This window comes from Falco peregrinus, chromosome 5 (assembly GCF_023634155.1).
Source record: "Falco peregrinus isolate bFalPer1 chromosome 5, bFalPer1.pri, whole genome shotgun sequence".
Taxonomy (NCBI): domain Eukaryota; kingdom Metazoa; phylum Chordata; class Aves; order Falconiformes; family Falconidae; genus Falco; species Falco peregrinus.
This window is the reverse complement of record NC_073725.1, coordinates 27822620-27845878: the sequence shown is the minus strand read 5'-3', so window position 1 is coordinate 27845878 and position 23259 is coordinate 27822620. Positions and strand designations below refer to the sequence as shown.

Genomic DNA, 23259 nt, shown 5'->3' with positions numbered 1-23259 from the left:
CGGCCCCGCGCCCTGCCCCCGTCCCCGGCCTGCCCGCCCTCGCCGCCCCGGGCCTGCTCGTCCCAAGCCTCTGCTCGCTCTCTGTGAGCTTTCCTCCGTCACCTCTTCAGCTCTGTTTTCGGCTCCGCGCTTGCCTCCTGTCCTCCACGGCCTTCTCTGTGCCGCCTCCGTTCCCCTTTTTGTATCCCAGCCATCCCCAGAGCCCGAGTGGCACTCGGGTCTGTCCAGGAGCTGCTGGGTTGTGCACAGAGGGATCTCTCTGTGTCCCCAGTACCGTCGTGTCAGCTGGGGGATGCTCCTCGCAGCTCCTCCTCGTCACCTTCTCCAGGTTTCTGTCATTGCCAAGGACTGTGCACCAGGCTCTTGCCCTTGTTGCCACCCACTGCTGTGGCCTCACCAGAGAAGGTGCCCCCTGTAACCTTTTCTGTGTCTGTTTTCCGTATTTCTTGCCTCCATCCACTAGTCCTGCTGGTTTCTGTCATTGCAAATAATCACCTTGTTTCCCGATAGCTTTGCCACTGAAAGCTAATTCTGTCCTTACTGGGATCTTTTTCCCTCTTGTTCCCTCTTTGAGTCACGTTGTATCACCATCATTATCCCCCTACTACCTTTCCCCATTCAGGTTTTCGCTCCCAGTAACTGTTTTCTTCCCCATGTTTTTTGCCTTCTGATCTTATTCTGTCATTAAGACCTTCGTTGTCATCTTGCCTCATACTTTCCACATACTCCTTTTCCTTTGTAGGCTCACGTGCTGTCTCCCCCACTTTGTATTTAAACCCTCCAGCTGTGCCTTTGAGAAGAAAGGAATTTAATGCTGTGTTATCTGTATACTTGTCAGCGCTAAGAGGATATAGTTTATTTACTTGTTTTACCCTATTTTGTTTCCTTTTGTTTTGTTACTGAGTTCCTCAACCACCTTTCCCCCAGCATATGTGTTCATATGTAATCATACACCTCCCCCCTAATACATACACATACCCTGATGCTAGTCTGCGGAAAAAATGAGTCTGTCTTGGAAATCCTTTTGGCAGGACTAGGAGGAGGGATGGTCCATGAGTATCAGAAATACCTAGTGACTGTGTAACTTAAATTAGGCCAAGTATTGTTTGTAATAATATCTTGTGGATTGGTACATAGCTGATACGGAGTGTGTTCGGGATGCATCCTCTTTGGGGAATTCATAAGATACTTCATAGGTACCATGGTGCATAGTTTTTACTCCAGAGGTGCTTGTGGTGAACTGCTGTAATGTTGTGTATGGATAGTTAGGTGTCTTGTGTTGCACTGACACTTTGTGTCTCTGCTGCCCACTCTGCTAGAAAGAAGTCTTTTTCCCTCTACTTTGTGGCTTTTCTTGTGTCTCAGTATTTGTTGCCCAACTTCTTATTTTATGTCTTTCTTAGTTGTTTTGGTTCTTAAGATTGGTTACATTTCACAGTCGCATCATCACCAGGTATTTGAGGTGCAGTTGAAACACTGGATGTAGCTGTCCCATGGAGGAGTAATTTATACACCTAACTAGAATCCAGGTTCGGTGCCTAGTGTTAACGGCTTATTTCTTAAGCTGGGTACACACAGATCCTAGTAACTCAACAGCAGCTCAGAGCAACTAAACTAGGCTTCTGATCTGAATTACCCCTCTGGAGGAAACTTTCCATTGCCTATACAGGGATTGTGTGGAGAACAGTTCCTTAGTTCAGGTGCCTAAATTAGGCATATGCACCCTGTTCCTTGGCTGAAATTTAACTAAACAATTCTTCTTCCACCTTAGTCCTTTTTACACTGGTTTGAACTTGTCTTATAACTTGGGCCTGTTAGACTGCTGGCATGAGAAAAGTGTATTGCTGTAATTCAAATAATTTAATTTAAGCTAAATTGTTTCTCACTTTTATTTGGATACTGATTTGGGGGTGGCTTTTTTTTTTTAATTTAGCTTATTCTTAGTCTTGGTGCAAGCTCTTACATTCTAGCTGTATTGTTAAAGCAATACTGAGTCCTTTGAGAAAGTTACCTCAGATGTTCAGCTTAAAAAGTGTTTTCTGACAACTTGTGTGTTAAGATCTCAGAATACCGCTTTTCACCTGTTGCATTTCTCAGGTAGTGCCTAGTTTTGTGTAGTCACAATTATTTCAGTAGGGCCCAGCTTAATGATGAGTCACATCTTGGGCGTCAGTGGTTGTGTGAATTGGATATGCCTGGAGTCTTCTCTCTTGGCATTGCAGTTTGGGTTTTTTTGTGATTTTTTATTATTATTATTTTTTATTTTATAGTGGATGAAACAGCTTTAAAGATGTCCCACTGGCTTTAATACCACTATCAACATCAAAAATTTGTATCCTGAATGTGAAGTGAGTGGGTTTGTCCCAGTAAGAGGTTGTCAGTGTGTTACAGGTGGATACCAATATCGCTGCACTTTTCAACCAGGATTTTCCAACTCACCAAGGACAGAATCAAATTAAAGTGTAAGGTGGCTGGATCAGTGCTGTGCTTTTGTACTTCCCATGCTGTCCAACAGGGTCTGTCTGTGTGCATGAGGAAGAAAATGGGGTAGGTGTCCCAGTTGGATGGACATGCCAGGAGGATGTGCACAGGCAGTGCCAGCAGCCTGCAGCTTGACAGTCTTCTTGCTGGACAGAGCTGGATGAAAGAAGAATGTGGAAAAATTTGGTCTTGGAAGTTCTGCATGTGCTTTAGGAATGCATGAACTTGCGTTAGATGGACTACTTTAGGTGCTAGCATTTTATTATTTTTTTTGCAAGGGTAAACTGATAAATATTGTATAAACTAATAAATACTGTATTTTTCAAGATAAATCTCCATGTAAAGAAGTTGTTGGAACCAACGTTTGGAGGCCTAGGTAAAAGTTGTAACCTATACAGCATGCAAACTTAAACTATTTTTTTTTTTTAAATAGTCACTGAGACACTTGTGTTTCCCTTACTGGTTAAAGGGAGAGTTTTCAGTAAGGAAAAGGCAAGAAAATGTAATGGTTGGAAAATTAGAGAGCTGTTGAGCTTGTCTATATAATAAACTTCCGATTTTATTTTAAGAGTTGTAGCTTTTTTGATGGAAGAACTACTACAGATTGAATATTGATGTTTCTACAACACTGCTGTTCAGACATGTTACAGACATGATTTGGTAATAAAATTGTCTTGAGCTGATGTGCCGTGCTGTAGTGCTGTAACTTGTAGCCCTTAACTACAGAGGTGGAACGTTGTCAAATTTAAACACTTGTTGTGTTATCCAGCAGGAGTAGTTACATGAGGCCAAATCATGGAATAATTGCACTAAACTGCTGGGAAAAGCACTGGCTTAGGAAATATTATGTACCCCAATGGGTAATTTTCTGACAGTTTTCTTTTTACCCAGCCTCTGATGCTACAACAGTGAACTGCTTCATGTTGCTACCTCACCTCTTCTTATAAATGATGCAGGTCAAAATCAAATACATATTTTTTAAATAAGCCAAACATTTATTACATTCCACTTTAATGTAACATTTTTCAAATCCCTTTTCATCTATGAACCTCAGGAAAAAATGAAGGAAGGCTACTGTGAAAATAGGAAAATACTAATTCCATTTTGCACTTCAGGAAACTGGTATACAGTCATATGTAGGTTTTTGCCAGAGTTGCAGTCTCTTGCACTTTATCCTCAAGGTTGCCCTACCTTCTTTGCCAGTTGTATCCTGGACTTGTAAAAAGAAGCATAACCGGCAGGTCGAGGGAAGTGATTCTCACACTCTGTTCTGCTGTCGTGAGACCCCACCTGGAGCACTGCATCCAGCTCTGGGGCCCCCAGCAGAAGACAGACATGGACCTGTCAGAGTGGGTCCAGAGGAGGCCATGGAAGTGGTCAGAGGGATGGGACACCTCTCCTGTGAAGACAGACAGAGAGAGCTGGGGTGGTGGGGTTCAGCCTGCAGAAGAGAAGGCTTCAGGAAGACCTTATTGTGGCCTTTCAGTATCTGAAGGGGGCTTACAGGAAAAATGGTGAGAGACTTTCTACCAGGGCATGTGGTGAGAGTACAAGGGGCAACAGTTTTAAAGTGGAGAAGAATAGATTTAAGTTAGATAAAGGAATAAATTCTTTCCTGTGAGGGTGGTGAGGCGCTGGCACAGGCTGCCCAGAGCAGCTGTGGATGCCCCATCCCTGGCAGTGCCCAAGGCCAGGCTGGACGGGGCTGGGAGCAGCCTGGGCTGGTGGGAGGTGTCCCTGCCCAGGGCAGGGGGGTGGAACTAGCTGATCTTGAAAGGTCTCTTCCAACCCAAACCATTCTATAATTATTGAATAAACAAGATAACTATGATGTGATGTTCTTCCAAAATCTCAGGAAAAAAATAATGTTATCTACTTTTCTTCCCCCTTTGATTGTTCTGGTTTTGGAGTCATATGGATCACTGTCGTAGCTTGGTCTAGCAGGTACGAGGCACTGTTTGACATCAGTACGAAGAATAAAGGGTCAAATAACTTTTCTCAGAGGTCTTAGATGTACTAGATTTATCAGTTCAAATGCTATTGGGTTCTGCTTTTTTTTAAATTAGAAGTACATAAAGGTGATACAAAATGTTCCTTGTCTTTGGATTTCATTAGATTTGCTCTAGTTTATGTTGCTGTATGTATCAAACTTGGTGTTACTATGAAGAAGAAATGGAAATATTGTATTCACACGTAGAATGGTGAGGATCATGATCAAAAGTTTTTACAGTGTAGGAGCTTCTCACTCTGCTTTGGTAATGTACTGATCTTTTGAAGATATGCATATGCTTCTCTTTTCCTGCTTTCATGGAGATACTGGTGGTCTTGCTACTGGGACCCATGTATTAGATTCATTAATATACAAGGTAGACAAAAGTTGGGTGTTTTTTTTTTAATTTAAAGCGGGGAGCAACAAGAATTTGGCTTGTTAGGAATGCGATTTCAGCCGTAGCTAACTCTGAAACTTCTTGTTTGTAATTTTAATTTGCATCTGATGTGACTTGGCTTTTTGTCGCTCTGTGTGTTGTTGTGTTGGTTGGACAATATCTTAACGGGGATTAGAGTTCAGAAGTAAGGCTGCTGGTGTGACCTTAGTTCACCCTGTTTTGCTCTGTAATTTTAAACTTAATTCCTTATGTAAATTTAACAGCTCCTCTAGTCTCACAGCAGTGGAGACTGTCATCTGGAAGCTTTATGTAAAGCTTGGAGGACTGAATTGAGGGGGGAAAAGAGGGTTATAGGAAATAGTTCTTATTTTCATAGCTGCTAGCCTTTCCGTCTTGCTTTTCATCATAATAATGTCATGGGCAAACATTTTGCTTGCTTATGGATAGCCAAAGGAGAAGCTTTTCACTGTACAATTGAAAATGCTTTTTAAAAATTTCTGCCTTTTCTTAAGAAAACATACTGTTCTCTTACTGTGCTTTTTTCAGAGATAACTTTGGAAAAGTTTTGTTGTCTCTGAAAGTGTGCATTTGCTAGAGTGCCATAAGGAATAGGAGTAGTATCATATAAAAAGATATATGCTTAAGTAATGGCTTTTGTTAGGTTTTAATGCAGGTTTAGCTTTAAAACTTAATGGTGCAAGCTAAATCGACAAGAAGCGGGATTTAAGTGTGGCTGTGAAGGATGTGCATCGATTTTAACTTTTACAAAATTAAGTTAAACTGGTTCATTTCTGTAGCAGGCACACCTTTTGCAGTCATTAGAGGTCAAAACTGATTAAAAATTTGTTGAAAATTATACTGAATTTATTTTTTTGTGAGATACAATTTCTTCGCTGGGAGTTAATTCAGTTCCAGTTCAGTTTTTGTGGTTGAATCAGAAAAAATCATGTATGAATCCCTTTCTAGGCTTTAACAAGAAAGTTCTCATTCTTTTTCTTGCTGGTTGTGGAAGTAAGTGTGCCTTGTCAGTATTTAGGCATCTGCAATGAGATACGTAAAAGTTGTACTGTTCATAGCTAACAGTGTTTGCAGCATTATACCACAGTAGGAATCTAGATCGGGAGTAGATGTATCTGTGCACTTAATGTAGACCTGATTTAAAAAAAAAAAAGATAGAGGGGGCAGCTTTCACAGGGTAGCAACTTTGTCAGATGCACAAAATGTGAGTACCTGCAGTAGTCCTTGATTTGTAGATTGTTTCTACTATATGATAATTGCAATCCTTGTCACTTCTGAGGGAGACGTTAGCATGATGGTGAATATAGGAGGAAGCTCTTCAGTATTTAAGCCATACTCTTGTGGTATGTTTGAACATCTGAAAATGTCAGACTGTTTGCAAGACGAATCGGTGTGATCGTGATCTTTATTTATAAACTGAGGTGGCAAACCGCATTGCCTTAATCAGCTGAGCTCTTACAAAAGTAACAAGATGGAAGATGCTATAAAATTAGCAAGTTGTTGGGAAGAGACTCCAGCCAGAATTGCTTTATGCCCATTAACATTAGTACTTTTTAAAATTACTGATAAGAACCACCACCTTCCAAGAGCATGGGAGAACTTTGTATGTAGACATTGTTACAGGTGAAAATCCCTGTTTGTGTCTAACAGGTCAGTATGAAAGTACCTGTTGTGGTGCACTAAGTGCTGTTATAATGGAGGGGGATTTGTCCCGGGGTTCAGAGGTTTGCCCTGTGGGTTCTGGCAGAGATCATACTGTGTCTGAAGTACACTGTAAGACCATACCAGGATTTTCTTTGTGGAAATCAGTAGGATCAGTGTTTAGCTTATTGAGTTGGATTTAGTTAAAGTCTTGATGGCTGGTAAGAGCTTTCAGGAAAGCAGTTATGTGTAAGAATTGTCCTTGCAGGTTCATTAAGGTCTCTAAACTGGCCCAAGGTATTTGTGAGTTTCCAGAGTTTCTCCTTCCTTTTCTCCTTCCTTTTCTCCTTCCTTTTCTCCTTCCTTTTCTCCTTCCTTTTCTCCTTCCTTTTCTCCTTCCTTTTCTCCTTCCTTTTCTCCTTCCTTTTCTCCTTCCTTTTCTCCTTCCTTTTCTCCTTCCTTTTCTCCTTCCTTTTCTCCTTCCTTTTCTCCTTCCTTTTCTCCTTCCTTTTCTCCTTCCTTTTCTCCTTCCTTTTCTCCTTCCTTTTCTCCTTCCTTTTCTCCTTCCTTTTCTCCTTCCTTTTCTCCTTCCTTTTCTCCTTCCTTTTCTCCTTCCTTTTCTCCTTCCTTTTCTCCTTCCTTTTCTCCTTCCTTTTCTCCTTCCTTTTCTCCTTCCTTTTCTCCTTCCTTTTCTCCTTCCTTTTCTCCTTCCTTTTCTCCTTCCTTTTCTCCTTCCTTTTCTCCTTCCTTTTCTCCTTCCTTTTCTCCTTCCTTTTCTCCTTCCTTTTCTCCTTCCTTTTCTCCTTCCTTTTCTCCTTCCTTTTCTCCTTCCTTTTCTCCTTCCTTTTCTCCTTCCTTTTCTCCTTCCTTTTCTCCTTCCTTTTCTCCTTCCTTTTCTCCTTCCTTTTCTCCTTCCTTTTCTCCTTCCTTTTCTCCTTCCTTTTCTCCTTCCTTTTCTCCTTCCTTTTCTCCTTCCTTTTCTCCTTCCTTTTCTCCTTCCTTTTCTCCTTCCTTTTCTCCTTCCTTTTCTCCTTCCTTTTCTCCTTCCTTTTCTCCTTCCTTTTCTCCTTCCTTTTCTCCTTCCTTTTCTCCTTCCTTTTCTCCTTCCTTTTCTCCTTCCTTTTCTCCTTCCTTTTCTCCTTCCTTTTCTCCTTCCTTTTCTCCTTCCTTTTCTCCTTCCTTTTCTCCTTCCTTTTCTCCTTCCTTTTCTCCTTCCTTTTCTCCTTCCTTTTCTCCTTCCTTTTCTCCTCTCCTTCACCTAACATCATGTTTTCATGGCTTGTCTTCCCTCATTTTCATTTTCTGCATCTTCCTGGATGATTCAAGAAATGGGTCTCCATGTGAGTTGTCCTTCAAGGTTTATGTGTATTTGGGTTTTGTTGGTTTTTAGTTTTGGTTTTTTTGTTGGTTTTTTTTTGGTTGGGGTTGGGTTTGTTGTTGTTTAGCACAGATTGTATCTATATATGATTTAAGCCAGAGTGAGTGGGAACATTCAAGGCCCTTTGTCTTGTGTAAACCCTTCTTCCTCCTCTTCAGTGCGCTGATATTTTGACTTTGCACACTGTTGCTCCTTTCCTAGTCTGCAGCCTTCCTTTTTCCAAGGTGCAGGAGCTGAGCGTAATCAGTGTTTTAAGAAGCTATGGAGCTTATTGCTGCAGGCTCAGTTAAAAACACAGTAAGGTCTGCATCCTATTTGTGGCACAGGAAAACCCAAGACCTCAGGTTGGAAAGAGCATTTCAGTTTAGGAGTAGTCTACAAACTTTGTGCATAAGGATTACTTGAACAGCAAAAAAGCGAACTCCCTTAAAGATGGCCAAATAAAACCTGAAAAAATATACCTGTATAGTAGTGTTAAGGACGTAATCGCTGCCATAATTCGCAAAGTTGATGGCAATGCAGTAAGGCTACCGTGAAACTTTCCTTGTTGGCACAGTTGTTAATACGGACCAAAGGTTACTTCAGCTGCAAGTGCGGAAGGGACAGTCTGCTCGGTGCATCAGCAAACCTGGTCTAGTCCAGATCTAGGCTCTGTCTGTTAGGTGGCACATATGTGGTGTGGTGTTTTGTTTTAGCTATTGCATTGCTGTAGTGAGGTCTCTGTCAAAGTTTGCAGGACTGTTTGCTCAAGGAAGACATGGTTAAAGCTGAAATAAGAGAAGAATGTTAAAGAACTAGTGAAAGAATAGGCAAGAATAAATGAAAAAGTGGCAAACCTGCCTGGTGTTCTGTTTAAATGTGGAAAGAAAGGTGAACTTAAATGTCTTTCTAGTTGTGAAGAAGACATCCAGGCTTTTGATTTATATTTTCAGCTGGCAGCTGTATCATTGGCATATGAAGTAACGTAGGGGTGTATCCTTTCCTTATAGCGCTTTAGGTATCATTGATCAGAGCTGTGACACACAGAGCAGGGGGTGTGGGAAGAACACTGAAGCCCTGAATGAAGGCATTGTCAGTGAGGTAAAGTAGCAACTGCTCAAACTTTACACCAAATTTAAACAACCTGTTATTAAACTACTGGCAAATTAAGCATACTTGCTTCTACTCTAAATTACTTAAAAAAGAAAAAAATGCTGTGCAGAATGCTTTTACCACCCAAAGACAACTTTTGGAAGGGGGAGGTGTATGCATGTATAGATCTGTCTTTTTAATGAGGGTGAACTGAATTTAACTCTCTTGAAAATAAAGATGAGCTAAAGCTTTTCACACTGCATATAACTCAGTATTTCATAATAATACAGAGGAACTGAGCATTGTAATTTGCACAATTTGTGTCTTAAATATCTTTGATATTGAAAAGGGAGAAAAGATTCTAATATTTCTCTTCTGGTACTAATATGATCTCTAGCATAACCATTTTTTACAGTAGTTGTGATTTCATTTTTGGGGGGCACAGTGGAAATGTCTTCTGTAGACAGATTCTCCACATGTTGGTTAATTACACATTTGTAGCATGTAAAGTGCTAAAGTCATTATGCATGCTCCTAGTCATGCTTTAAGGATTGGGTCACTTTACGTGCATAAACTGTCTCCCTAGTTTACAGTCTGTATATTTAGTGACCTAAAATACTTCTGGACAGAAATGTTAGTGCTGTAAAATGTGGCATGCAGGACCATGTTACACTATAGTTTTGAGCTCATAATGCTCACCTCAACTGAAGTCAAGTAAACACAAAATAATTACATTTGCAGGTACATGGATATAAAAAGTGACTGTGAAATCATAAATTGTGAGTACAGGTGATTATAGGGACAAAACAGAATTATTTGTCTTGTCTCTTTCCACTCCATCAGACATAAATGTGTGCTAGAATGGAGGCTGCATTCTCTAGGATTCAAGAGATTATTTTTAACCTGGGAAAAAAATTCCAAGAAATAGCTCATAGATTGTAAACGTAAAGAAGTAAAAGGTGAAAGCAAAGAGAAATTTTAAATGTCACCCCACCCTGCCCCAGTGCTTTTATCTGATTAATCATGTAGATTGTATCTTACAGGCTAACTAGAAGTGGAGGGAGCTATATTATTCTCAGCTCTGTACTTTGCATATACACACCTTTTCAAAGTGTGTGTTTGCATGACTTCAAGAAGAATCTTATGACTGGTTTGTAGGATGAATCATTTGCAGTGTCCTATCTGTGAAAGTGTCCGTGTTTGGTAAGAGAGGATATATAAATAATAAATTGACCACTTTGGTTATGAGAGGGGTTTGGTTTATTTTTTGGTATGTTTTGTATCAAGCCTAACACTGAAAACAATCAGAGGTGCCTTTGGATGCTTACTGTAAGGCAAAAACTCGTCAAAAATTTTAATACCGTAATACTTTAGGGTCACTTCAACTATAGCAATTTTGAAATTTATGTGAGCTAGGGTATACACCAGCATCCAATATCTTAAGTTGGTTTTAGAATAGTTTAAGAATACACAAACAGCTTGTGTTAGAACAAAGGCAGTGTTCAGTGTGCTTCTCTTACAGTTTTTCAAAAATACTTTAGTGTGCTTGTGTTGTGGGGTGTTGGTTCAGTCGGTACTGTGTATCTTTGGTGAAAAACCTTAATAGTTGCCTTGGCACAGTGTGGCAGTAGCAGAGACTTTGAGGGAATAAAACTGGTTGGGAACCTTATTGAGTGTTGCTGTTTTGCTGAATACAAGAGCATCTGTTGAATTTCTGGATCGGACTTGCTGAAATACAGCAACAGGAGAGCAGGATAAAGTTAGAGGAATCAAGCTGGAAAAATGAGGAGGAAAGAGTTTGGCAAGAGGAGCTTCATGTTGCATTAAGTGTGTGGCTATATTAAACTTACTCCTTTTTCTTGTGTTTTGAAGCCAAAGATTAAACATTTATCAGAGGGGTATTGTAGCCATTCAGGTGAACATGGTCACTGCACCACTTTTTACAAAAGTCGTTAAACGACAGCCAGTGTCCAAATGAACTTGTACTGTATTTTTGTTGCTGGGAAAATTGCGTTCCGTTTTAGAAAATGGATCTGAGGCAAAGGTGAGATTCTGACTTTTAATACACACTTGTAAACTTTGGAAACCTCATAACACTGAAGGTCTTTAAGCTTACTTTTAATGGCATTCATTCCACCATAGCTTATTAGTGAAACTTACTTCTCTTCCCTAATGTGTTTGGTTTTAGTATGATTAAATCTGGTCACCCAGCTCATGCTATTAGGCGTGACAAGAATGTTCTCCTCGTGTTTGAAATTAGACAAGGGATTAAATACTTGGAAATGACTAAGTCTAGGTCCTGTGCCTCTACTATGTCATTAAAAAAATGCTATCCGGGCTCTCGTGTTAGCTGGAAAACATTGCTCTGGACCTCTAAGTTTTTACTAGGCTTAGAAGCTGACAGCTTCAAATTCTATCTGTAATTACTGAAGCTAGCTATCTAAAATAAATGGTTGTGGGAGGACAACAGGTCATGCATAAGTCTTGGAGCCGTGAAGCTGAAAGTTATGTTGTATTAGGAAGTAAAAATGAGGTAGTCATTCCAGAAGATGGCTTGAGATGCTGTACATCTAGTTCTTTTTATTAGGATTTTTGGATAAAAGTAGGGTTAGCTTTCAGATTTCCCTGTAGGCCTCATTTGGCATACACATAATTTTACTCAGGTGGGATATCTACAAAAAAATACTGTTTGTTACTCGATGATCGGTCAAACAAAATGTGATGTGTTTCCTTGCATATGAGGTGTGCCATGCTTTGTGTCCCCCAGTAATGAAAAGGAGGGTTTAATGTTTCCTGCTGTCGTTCAAGGCTGTTCTGAAGTTTTGGCAGAAATATTACCTCCTTTTGATGATTAGCATGGGCAGAAATTACAGTTTTGTTTGACAGTGTTTTAATTACAGTTGAATGCAGGGTTGAAAGACGGGGTGGCGCTGAGCACTGTCATACTTCAGCTTCAAATTGTGTATCTATCAGCTGGAAACTACAGGGATGGGGTTTTTTTCCATGTAATAATAGCTGGTCCTGAAGATATGATGAAGTCTGTGTTCTCTGGTCTGGAGCTACAGAGTGGATGTTGCAAGTCAGGCAAGTGATCCTGTCCACAAAGCAGGTCACCAGCGAGTTTGAGCTGTTTGGGCAAGAAAGTATGGTGACAAGTACGGTTCAAGCCTGATGTGCGTGTAGTCCTGCCAACAGTACAGCCCACAGGAAAGTGAGAGATCTCACTGATACAAAGTTATGACAATGTGAATGTTTTAATTCACCTGTAGCAATGCATGGTTCTTGGGTGGGGGGGCGCCTTGCTCTTGGCAGTTGCTGACAGCCTGGGCACTGGGAAGTCATAGACTTCTAACCTCTCTTTTCTCCCTCTTTGTAGGTTTAGCAAATGGGATGTTGGGTAAAGAGATAACTGTCCGTACTGTGGGCCAGATTTGACCTTCCAGAACTTTTTGCTTAGGAGAGTTTTTCTGTGCGTGAATCCCATAAATACCTTTGAAAACTACACTTAGATTTTTCACATGAAATAGACTTCATATTTTAGATCACATTTTTACTGTGTTTGTGTATAGTAACAACTGTACTGAGTAACAAAGCCTTGTTTTACCCCTCCTTTTTCTGTACATGTAAGACCATAGCTTAGTTTAGCCACCAAGTTTAAATGGTTGCTTCATAAATATGCTATAGTAGTTAAAGTATTCTTATGTAGTGAAACTTTACTCCTATTAAGATATTATATTAATAATTACCTTTCTGTTTTTCTGCACATGACTAAATCTGCAAAAAAACTAGTAGTTTGTAGCATTGTTCCTCTATTGCTTTATTTCCCAACTGTGTTAACTAGTTAGTGACTGGAAGCAGTAAATTATTTGAGTCTAGGAAGTTAGTGATGTGATGCTGTCATTGTGTATTTGTGTCTTTAATTGCAGAATTCAAATTGGAAGCCAGCCGAGGGATAGCAAGGTGATGTCAAATGCAGTGAATTTATTGCTTATAAAGAGTATGTCTATGTAGTGGACTACATGAGAAAATAATAATCAAAGTTAACTTCTTTCTCATGACATTGTTTTTAATGTTTTGTTTTGTTTTGTTTTTTAATGGCTACATCTTGATTTAAATACCAAGGGTTACTTTCAGGGGAGGGGAGGGAAAATTAGTACAGTGTGAATACCTTGAGTTTAAAAGATTCTGGGAAAAGATAGGATTTGTAGATGCACCAGGGTACATAAAAACTAGGAGATGCTTAGTTGGGGAAGAAAGTTTATTTCCATTGTTATAGAGGGGGAAGATCCACATCTGCTGAGTGACAGGCAGGCTTGCAATGGAAGGGTGGCTGCCTCTGACAGGCACTCGGAGAGATGTCTGAGTAAGAGCCCTGGCTGTAGCTTCTCTCTGCAGGCTGCCTGGGGAGGGACCTGGGCTCAGTTATGAGCTGTTTTACCTGTTACAATTTCTGCTAGCTAGCAAGGGGTTAGCTTTTTGTTGTGAACTTTTAGACAGCAGTGAAGGATTTTGCCTTGGTATGCCGAAGTATTTTTACTATAATGCACTCTCATTCTAGGCTGCTTGCTTTTTGCAGATTAGTAAGACAATAACGGTCAGTTACTTTTTACACATACTGTAGTCATAAGTAGATTTGTAACCGTGTCTTCTCTTGCTTCTGTGGAGAGTTCAAATAGTACCCAATTTCAGGAACTGAAAAGTTTCTTCTCTCCTGGATGGTAGACATTGAATTTTCTTGCTTTGTATTGCGATGCTGACTTAGGGTCATAGTCCAAGACTGTGGGTGTGTAACATGCACAGAGCATTTCCTGCAGTAGAGGCAAGTGGCCACTTGTGGACCTTTGTTCTTTCTGGCTTTCATTGCTTGGTTGTGAAAGTCTGTCGTTATTAGTACTGCAGCAGGTTCGATTTCCAGAAATTAAAGAAGTTCAATACAAACAAGGTATGATCTGTATTACACTAAAGCATGATGCAGCATTATTCCGACGTGTCTTTAACAACCAGTTTGCTGTAATTTTAGAAACAGAATGGCAAGGTTGGATTTTAAGTGTATGTTTTATAAGATATATATTAATTGAATTCTTGGTTTTCCACCTAATCTTTTATGTAATCATTGCTCATGTAAAAAGAAAAATTATCTACAGAAGCAGTTTATGTTTGATTGAAACGAGACAGTACTTGTTGCTCAGATTGACATAATGAAAATAGTTCTCAGTGATTTTACTTAAGAGCGTGAGATTTAAGTCCTTATGGGTGATGTATAGTAAAGGACTATGAAGAGTGGTAACTTAGGTGTTACTGCAGTAAGGCAGTCATTGACTAAGAATCCTGAAGAACTGTCTCAATCTTATCTGGTCTTTTTAGGGTCAGGGAGAAAACGCAGAAAAGAAGTCCTACAAATAATTGGGCAGATATCAGGGAGGGTATAACAGAATACTTAATCTGTGAAACTGGAGTAGAATATACAATAGACTAGAAGTGGCTGTGACAAAGCACCTATCACATACTGTAGATCCTGAAGGAATATCTTTATTTTCGGCTCCTGAAAGGTCAAAACCAAATAATAGGATTTATCAGGTCTCAGCCTATACTACCCTTGAAATTATGGAAGGGTTCATACATGTCTTGGCCAGCAGGCTCCATTACAGGTTTAGCATAAAGCTGTATTCTTGTCTACAGAAGCATAGCAAAACCGTCATCATGTTTCACTGTGTTTTGAGTATTTCAGTGAATGGGCTGTAGGGTACAGAATCACAGGATGGTTTGGGTTGGAAAGGACCTTTCAAGATCAGCTAGTTCCACCCCCCTGCCACGGGCACAGACACCTTCCACCAACCCAGGCTGCTCCAAGCCCCATCAACCTGACCTTGAGCCCTCCCAGGGATGGGGCATCCACAGCTTTTCTGGGCAACCTGTGCCAGTGCCTCACCACCCTCATTGTATAAAACACTTTCTTATATCTAATCTAAATCTACCCTCTTTCAATTTAAAACCATTGACCCTTGTCCTGTCACTACAGTTGCTGGTAAAGTGTTTCTCCATCTTTCTTGTAAGCCCCCTTTATATATAGAAAGGCTGCAGTAAGAGTAAGTTGATCCTGACTCGCTACAACTGTTACTTGTGGGTTAGTTTTTTAAATCCTGTTACCTTTGTTGTTTTTGGGTGTTGTCTAATTTTGTTGTTATGGTGGATGAGACACATTAAAATCGAAAAATATTTTTAAGGACTTGTTTAAAAAAGGCTCTTGGCTGCTTGATATTCTCAGTAATCCTTTCCAGGTGACTGTTTTCCTACCCTGTCATTTCACGTGGCTGATGAATTGATAACTGTCCTTTCACTACCTCCCAAACCTTGTGTTTGTCACACAAAGACACGCTTAAGCACTCATGGGAGTTCTGCATTTTCTTAGTATCTTATTCTTTTATTCACAATTCATGCAGTCTTTATTTTGTGCACTCTATTAGCTGTTCGTTCTTCCCACCATTATTGGCTGCATATTTTCTTGCTGGTAGGATGACATTGAAGGAAGTAGTGTTCATTTACTTAGCAAAAAAAAATTATGTAAGCATGCATTTACCAGACAGAAGAATTCCCTGCTTCCAAAATATCTTGGATTTTCAGGTTACCTGTAATAGAATCTCAAGTCTGGAAGAATTATTGATAATTGAAGAAAAATGGTTGGGTTTAGTATCTTGTTAATCTTGGATATCTATCAGGATGCATGTTAAACAACGAGTTACCACAGAACCCCGAGTTGTTTGGAAATACTGGAGTTTTACTGTTGTGTAGGGAGGCTTTTTGCACAAGGTGTCTGCTGCTTGGAAAGATTTTTACTGTTAGGTTTTCTTATTGGCGTTAGGGTTTTGTTGTCAGCAGCACAGGCCTAAGTGCCTACAGGCTTTGGACTGATCTGGGCACTGACAGTCACATTTTGTAGTTGATTGCTGAATTGCAGAATTATTTTCCTTGGTTCTGGTATTTCAGATCTCATCATGGATTTCTTATCTGTGTAAATGAAGATGTTTCAGTGAAATAATTAATTTTGTATCTTTTTCTCCAATGTAAATGAGTTTGGACTGTCATGTAACGTGCATGTTTTCTTTTCCTTTTGCAGATTGTCCTCCTGGGAAACATCACTCTTTGTATGTAAAGAATATCTCACCGAGTTGCTGCAACTGAGTTTAGAATGTTACTTGACTTGTGATTCTGATGGAGGAATAAGCAGATCTCAGGCTGCTGCACTGGAAGACTTTACAGGAAATACAAAATGTCATCAAATAGGAGTCAGAACCCACATGGACTTAAACAGATTGGTCTTGACCAGATATGGGATGACCTAAGAGCTGGAATTCAACAGGTTTATACCAGACAAAGTATGGCAAAATCCAGATACATGGAACTCTACACGTATCCTAATGCCTAAGCCAGTTAATACTTGCACTGTTAGTAGATTAGAGATAGCTTTTTACTTTTCTAAATTCAAAATGGCTTCATAAGTGCAAATTTGACTTAGTGGCTTTTAAGAATATATTTTTATTTTGAAGATTAGCCTTTTCTATTTAATCTTCCTGGCGAATAAGCAGGAACATTCTGTTGTCTGGAAAATTGTCTTCATAATTATGGCTACTTCTGAATTTCAGGTTTGATTACTGTTATCTTTGACAGAGCAGATGTTTAAAGTGATTTCATTAATAGGTCTAATTTTGAGTCCACAGTACACCAAAAGAAAACTGAAGTTCTTTTTCCTTCATATGTTAGTCTGGCATTATGCTGCAGGTCTTACTTGGTCATAATGGCCAGTTATCTGGAAAAATTTTCTCTTGTCAATCTCAGAGTAGGACTTTACTCTTGAGTTGTTTTTATAATTTTCCAGCTGGAGTGAGAATGCACCCAGTGGATTTCTCTTGAATTCCTAGCTTGCATCAGAGAGCTATTGAAATTTCCCAGCATCCAGCATCTCCCCATTCTGGGAGTTGTTATAAGATGCTGAAAGGGAGTTGTGTTCATCCTTGTATGTGTGTACTGAAGTACTGTTTGCAAGATTGTAGGAAGCTTGTTTTTATCAGGTAGTGCGTAAGGATCTTCTATAACTAATTTGAAGGAGGAATGTGCCTCTTGCTGTATTATAGCTTCAGTGTTTGACTTCAAGAGTTTGTTTGGAAAGTGAGAAATCCTTCTGTTATGTTCCACCTGTAAAGTTGCACATAAATGGATTTGGTGAGGAGCCACCTCTGTTTTGCATCTGTTGTTCTGTGTTCACTCTCGTAACCTTGTATTGCTCAGTAGAGTAAGCACTGCTTAAGAAGATGGTGGTACAGCGAAGTTTGTAGACATATGGTAGAAGAGATGATGACTGAATACATTTCCTATCTGACTAAGTAGTTCTGCTGTTTTCTTTATCAAATTTTAGAGGTTTTTTTGTTCTGATACATAAGTTAACATCTAAAGCTGTTGTTGGCACTGATTTGGAATTGCGTATCAAATTTTAGTCTGTGTTAATGTTTTTGAAAGGGCAGAGCTTTTATAACAGAAAGAGGAGCTTGAAGGCTATAAAGCAGTTAATTCTGTAGCTCTCTGTACTTTCTAAGGAGATGGAAAAGATTGTTTTCTGTACATGTAATCTCAGTCAATGTGTAACCTTATCTGTGCCTGCAGAATCCATGCTTCTGGTGGGGCTGGGAAAAACCCTGGGCAGTCTGCTGAGTGTTTCTGGGTTACTTCTTTAATAGTGATGGGAAAATGAAATAACATTTGGTTGAGGGTCCTAACTTTTCTTAAAATGACTGATTTCTTGCAGCACTAGGTTCAGCATTGTTCTTGACTAAATGAAACAGTCTGCAAATGTTGAATGTCTGCTAGAAATCTAACATGTAGTAGAACCTTTGGGAGACTTTTTCCTTGAGTGCCTTTAAAATATTCAGGTTTGTGAGATCTGTCAAGCAGGGCAGCTGAGGACTAAGTACCACTTGTAATGGTAATGTTAAAACACTTTTTTTCTTTTCCTGATGTTCTCAAATATTCTTGGAATGAAGCTGTAAAGGGATATATTGTCTATTAACTGCTCATTTGCTTCTTGTTGCTGCTTCACAGAGTTGTTTGATCTGAAACTAAGGGTGGTTTTTGTTACTTTTACAAGTGAATTGATTTAGTGGATAGTTTTAGTGGGTGACTTATTTGTGGATTAATTTAATAGTCTGATAACTCAGAATATTTGGCACTGGTTAGGCTAAGAGTTTTTAATCTACTATGAAGAAAACAGCGCACTTTGCATCCTATACTAAGTGCACACGTTCAGCAGTTAGGCTTAAAAGATTACTCCCCTTTCAGTATCTGTAACACCTTTGCTCAGTCTTTGCATACAATAACTAGTAAATGGATGGACTTTTATTTCTGGAAGCTCTGCCTATCAAACAGCTTGGCTTGGAAAGCCAAACATGCAAATGAGTTTCAGCTGCAGCTGTAAGTGGCCTGAAGATCAGCCCTACTTACAAGGATGCTGGATGTGATAGCCGTTTGGGAATCTTGCACAGTGGACAGTTTAGGCATTTCCTCATCCTCTTTTGTCCCATGTCCTGTCACACACACACCCACACCTGCCCCATCCTTTTTTGTTTTTGTCAGGGTGTTGCTCCTAAAATGGATTCCATTTCATCCCTGTAATTTGTAAGAGGAGGAGAACCATGCATAGAAGCAAACCTACTTTTAGTTCTGTATCTCAGTCAAAGTCGATTGGAGATGTGGAGGTTTTTGTTGTGCATTTTTCAAGGGAATCTGGGAAAGAATTGGAGGAGTTATGCAATTCAGACAGTTTGGATCTCCATCCTGCCTCCACTCATTTTCTTTGTTTAGTGTCTGTCTTTGTGAGACACTAGATGCAGTCTCTGAGTACAGGCCAGAGCTTGTACTTAAGTGATTTATTTATTTATTTATTTATTTTCCTTCATTCCAGCAGGAGAAGGAGGTTGATTATACCAGGGGCTTTGTAGATCTTAGAATACTGAAGATATGAACCAAGAAATCTTGTTTCTTAAAGGTGGTTATCAAGATTCTTATCCCTGCTTTTTCTATTTTAGATTCAATTGTGCTTCTGATTGCAGGGTATATTTTTCTGTCAGATCAGATGATCACCAGGTGTTTTTCAGTACTGCATATACTTTTGTGATTCCTTTTGCCTGCCAGATATGCCAAAGCACCTAACCAAAAAAAGCAGTCTTTATGGAAGTTGTTACTTTTATTTACCACTCCTTGCATGATTATGAAGATCGCTGTACTAATGTAATTTAATTGCTTTCTGAGGTATGTTCTTTGTGCTTCCTGTTGAGAATTTACAACTTCCATGTAGAAACAGAATTGCTTTAGTTGTTTGTTGTGGATGGTGACACTGTTTTGGTGTTGTTGTGTGGTTTGGTGGGTTTTTGTTTGGTTTTGTTTTTCCCACGTGTGAGATTATTGAAAATGAAATCTGGATGCTTTTCTGTCCCTTACCCAGATATTAAGTAATTTATAGTACTGGAGAGAGCTTAGTAGCTCCTGCAATAGTAACTAACATCTTGTGACAGGCCGTATTGCAAGTTAGCATAGAATTACATGCCAAGAATTGACCTCATGCAGAAAAGAGAAATGGTAAGATTAACTAGATTTTTAGGAACAGCAGACCTAACAGCATTACTAATATCGTGAGGCAAAGGCCTTTTTACTCTGTTTTTCCTTTGATAGCAATTAGTTTGGAGACTGTTAGCCACAGGACTAGGTTGTAAAAGTCAGCGTTACAGCAGTGATAAAGTCACCCAAGAGTCACTCCTGGAACTCGGGAGGACCACAGCAAGTTTGGGTACATTGCATCTGAGGGGGGGGTCACTCAGAAGTAATTCTTTCTGCTTTATGCAAAGGGAAAAAAGTTCAAGCCACTGTTCTGCAGCAACAAAAAAGGAACCCTGTTGGTTGCAATTAGTCAAGGACTAATGAAATTGTAGTATCAATGTATGCAAAATATCTCTATGTGGCATTTAGTCTGCTTGAAGGAAACTGCTAGTTAATCTGTCTGAGAGAACTGTGCTTCCATTAAACTGAAGTTGTGGGCTTCTGTTTTGAATTGTTGGTGGAAGATCTATAACTTCCTTTACTAGAATTATTTTTACTCAACATATTCATATTGCTGTAAGTCACTTGTCTTTACGGCCACCTCTACTTACACTCCATTTGGCAATGATAAAATATTTGTGCATCTTGTGCTGGTTTTCTGGTTTTGGCAGAAGGTGATGCCTGGTTTTCAGAGTAATTGTATGGTGAGTCTGCAGTTTATTTTCCTCAGGCCTCGTGGTGTGAGAGGTTGAATTGGGATTTACATACATTTGGATTTAAACTCTGCAGTGGAAAGAATTAAAGGATTTTGTTACTCTTGTTTTATGTATCTTAAGCAGGTTCTCAGATCAGCTACTAGACTACAGGTAAACTTCCCTGCGCTATATTAAACTAGCATAATAGTGGCTTACACAAAAAGCTGAATTAATTTCTGAAATTGTTACTCTTCCTCCAAGCACACATCAACTTCTCAGTTTCCAGATATGATGGGTCAGTGGAAGGCTTAGTGGTGGACTTTTATTTCATACGTGTGTACTTTTTTATTTGAAATGTCAAAATGACTTTTTTACAGCATAATCTCAGGCTTTCACTGTCTTGATTTACAAAACATAATATGAGAAGCATTCTTAAGGAATTTTTTTAGACAGCGTAGTTCTCTTGTGCTCATACTGAACAGAGGAACCTTTTTGTACAGTTCTGATATTTAATGAAAATTAAATTGGGAAAAATAAGACTGTTTAAAGGTTCCAAGTACCGTTAATTTATAACAAATAAGGTTTTTATCTACATGAAGATCTTTTAATTGATAAAAAGATTATACAGTACTATGGAAGTTGTGGTGGTTTTACTAAAAAGTGCATCTGCAACGTCCAGATTGGCTTTCGAAATCTTTCTAATGTTGTGTACATAAATGTCAACAGTTCCTAGAGTACATTTCAGTAGTTGTGTTTGACATTAGCTATTCTATAGCTATTATGTGAAACTTTGAAGTCAAATGACCGAATTTGCTATGACTTAAAATTTGTTCATCTTACACCTGTAAATTGGATTCTGCAAATGTTTCTTATATTATTGTTCCCTTATTAGCCACAGTAATTATTTTCAATTGTTTAAAGTATTTTAAAGTAAGGTTAGGTTGTTCTGTCACATTTCATTGTTTTATGAAAAATCTTTCCTTTGTTTTTGAATTTTCTTATTGTGATTAAATTTTGTTAACTGATTTTAATGAAGTGATAATTACTGATTATCCATTGATAAATATAAGTAAGTATAAATCACAAAAGGTTACTGTAATCAGTTTTATAATCTGGGATTTTTTTTCCTCAGGTATTAGCAAGTGGTAAAGGAAAGACTGTGTTAAACATTAAATAATTAAGAGTAGTATGCTTACATTTAAAAATACCAGATGACTCGGGATAATTTTTCTGTTCATAAAATAGAATGTATAAATACATTGAACATTTTTCTGCCCGTGGGTAGATTCAGCACCAGTAGTATATGTTACTCAAGGGAAACCATGAAGCCTTTCTCTTGGCATCCATTTGCCACGGTCTTCTGTAGTTGTAAAAGTTGCTTCTACTGCAGTCCTTGTCCTAGTGGCTTTCACTGGAATTCCTGTTTTTTAGTAGGATTTTAGCTTAGCAGATGTATATTAAAACTCTGAGAATCTTCTATTTTCCAATCCCATGAATCTGTTGTTACTAGGCAGCATGGTGTGGTTTTTTTGGCTTTTTGGTCTTTTTACACACACAGCCCCCGAACAGATTATTATGCTTTTCCTGTACAGAAAAGATAATGGGGTGTTAGGGCATGCATTTTTTAAACCTCAGAAACTGTTCCACTTTCTCTTGAGGTTCTGTCACTCTAAGCCATCTTTCACTTTCAAGTCCAGTTGTTTAAGGTTGCTCTGAACACATGAAAGTAGCCTCCGCTGTCTGCTAGTATTAATCCTGCTTATATTCAATGTATTTCATAGTGTTTCCCATGTGCCATGTAGTGTTTGTGTGGAGTGCAAAGGTAGAAGTAAATGTATTTGTTTACGTCTTCGAAGGGTACGTAATACACTTTTCCTTGTGTGGAAAGGTAGATATAATTGTATGGTTTGGTGTATATTTATAAAAATCATTGCTTCCGTTTGAAAGAAGTGCAGAATGTTTATATTAGTATGATTGGTTCCTTTTTTAATGTTCTTTGCCACCGTGATTGCTTGCTGTTCTACTTGCTTTTTATAGTAACCAAGAGTATTCTATACAAAACCAACCTCTGTCAATGCAAAGAAATTTAAACTTTAAAGCAACCTTAGTTATAGTAGTTCTTATACTTCCCAGCATAAAGACTGTATGCTGTGTATATGTGTTTGGCTTTGAAAATTTGTTTTTTTCCTTGTAACTCAGTGCTTCTCTGTGGTTCTTTGGAGTTTATGCTAGGAAGAGGAAAACAAGAAGTTACCTGTTGGTCTTCAGATAGCTTTTGCTGGAAGTTTCTCCCATCTCAGACTTGTAGAAACGTGTCTGAGCTCAGTTATGGCTGGATTTTCATAGCAGCTGTGTGGCTGCTGCTGCAATAGCTCCTTCAGTCTCTGCCTCAGTCCTTCCCCCACTAAAATGGTGATGGGTTAACCATGCAATTTTATCTAATCTAAAGACTTACATGTGTAATTGATCTTAGGATAAAGTGTATTGAAAGACAAATGGAGAGTGTGTGGGGCTGGGGACAAGGTCTTAATTTTGGGTTTTTCATTTTCTCTGAATTGCTTTGTCGAGGTAACCCTTCCTTACTGGATGACAAACTGAATATACTTAAAATAGGCTCTTGCTGATACCTCCCTGAAAGGAGTGAAGGGTTCAGGGGTTTTTGTTTTACTGCTGCTCCTAGCAAAGCTGAAGTGGGTGTTTAAACCACTTGTTACTTCTCTTTGGCAACCTTATAATTTCAAAAACTTGTGCAAAATTCCTTCATCTGTTTAGCTTATGAAATGTTAAAGTCACATAGGCATGTCCACTTCTATAGCGGCGTGCCTGAGGTTTTGTGAGGTTTGCACAGCCTAATCTTCTGAATTTCAACAGGAGTTGAAGTGTTTTTAATAATTTTGAAGAAAATATGTAAAGCTGTTCTTTAGTAAATATGGTAAGGCTGTATTGTTTGTATTAGAAGTGGTTTTACAAGAGTACAAAACTTCCATGATCCTTCCTAGCAGTTTTC

General features: G+C 39.0%; 1 protein-coding gene across 1 annotated transcript in view; it reads left to right on the top strand.

Annotated features, from left to right (window-relative positions):
• CUL1 (cullin 1) overlaps positions 1-23259 on the top strand; it is a 54812-nt gene that overhangs the window by 683 nt on the left and 30870 nt on the right. Inside the window, exon 2 of the mRNA XM_055804922.1 lies at positions 16091-16383. Coding sequence (XP_055660897.1) covers positions 16244-16383 — 140 coding nt within the window. The 5' untranslated portion in view covers positions 16091-16243. The remainder of the gene's footprint in view (positions 1-16090; positions 16384-23259) is intronic.